General features: G+C 51.7%; 1 protein-coding gene across 1 annotated transcript; it reads right to left on the minus strand.

Moving 5' to 3' along the window:
* On the minus strand, nucleotides 1-903 carry LOC101653900 (olfactory receptor 13C7-like; the record flags this gene model as incomplete). The annotated part of the gene is made up of 1 exon (XM_004712460.1): nucleotides 1-903. A coding segment is annotated over exon 1 (903 nt), but the record flags the coding sequence as incomplete, so codon positions are not given.
* Between the last annotated feature and the right edge of the window lie 407 nt (nucleotides 904-1,310).

Genomic DNA, 1,310 nt, shown 5'->3' on the forward strand with positions numbered 1-1,310 from the left:
GTTCCGCAGGCTGTAGATGATGGGGTTGAGCATGGGGGTCACCACCCCGTAGAAGAGGGAGATGAGTTTGTCTGAAAGATCCTGCTTGTCTGCCCCCAGTGGATCCTTAGACTTGGGTTTTCCATACATGAAGAGGATGGTCCCATAGAACACAACCACCACCGTGAGGTGGGCCGAGCAGGTGGAGAAGGCCTTTCTCCTTCCCTCTGCTGAGGGGATCCTCAGGATGGTGGCAAGGATAAACACATAGGAGACAAAAATGAACAGCACTGGGATTCCCACGAAGATCACATTGGCCACCCCCATGCTGATCACATTCATGGAGATGTCAGCGCAAGCCAACTTCAGGACAGCCAGGATCTCACAGGCAAAGTGGTTGATGACATTATCCCCACAGAAGGGCAGTCGCATTGCCAGGGATGTTTGCACCATAGCGGTGGTGCATCCAGCTGCCCAGGAGCCAGCAGCCATGGGCACATAGACAGCCTTGCTCATAACCACAGGGTACCTAAGGGGGTTGCAGATGGCCATGTAGCGGTCAAACGCCATCATGCCCAGGAGCACACACTCTGTGGCTCCCATGGCGAAGGAGAGAAACATCTGCACCGCACAGCCTGAGAAGGAGATGGTTTTCCGGGGAGTAAGGAAACCATCCAGAACCAGAGGAACGGAGGAAGTGGTGTAGCAGATGTCCAGGAAGGAGAGGTTCCCCAGGAAGAAGTACATGGGTGTGTGCAGCCGGGAGTCAGTCACAGTCACCAGGATGAGGACCCCATTGCCCAGCAGGATCACCAGGTACATCAGCAAGATGAGCACAAAGAAGGATTTCTCTAGCACTGGGTGGGCTGAGAGACCCAGGAGAAGGAACCCCATCACAGGGGAAGTCTGATTGGCCCTGACCATGTTTCACTTGCAGGAGCTCAGAAGGCTTTCTGAGGTCCTCTCTGATGTCATCACTCTCTGATGTCATCACTCTCTGATGCCATCACTCTCTGATGTCCGGAGGGCCTGGGCAGCCAGGGAGGAATCTCCTTGGTACTGAGCAATCGAAGAAAAGCTCTGACCATTTGGGGTTCTCTACATGGTTCTAAATGAAATGCAGGGTGTTTTATTAACATCTGCTTTGCAATCTTGTCACCTCATAAACTTGGAACGTCATCTGATTTGAATGACTTTCCCGAATCACATTCACTAGGGACACCCCCTATTTAAGGTACACCACACATGGCTGATTGTTTCACTCCGTTTTGAGAGCCCCAAGTAAGAAGAAAATGGTTTGAGAATAATGAGGGCAATAAATGTCCAAATGT

This window comes from Echinops telfairi, unplaced genomic scaffold (assembly GCF_000313985.2).
Source record: "Echinops telfairi isolate 266 unplaced genomic scaffold, ASM31398v2 ScPeMD7_25;HRSCAF=90, whole genome shotgun sequence".
NCBI classification, from domain to species: Eukaryota; Metazoa; Chordata; class Mammalia; order Afrosoricida; family Tenrecidae; genus Echinops; species Echinops telfairi.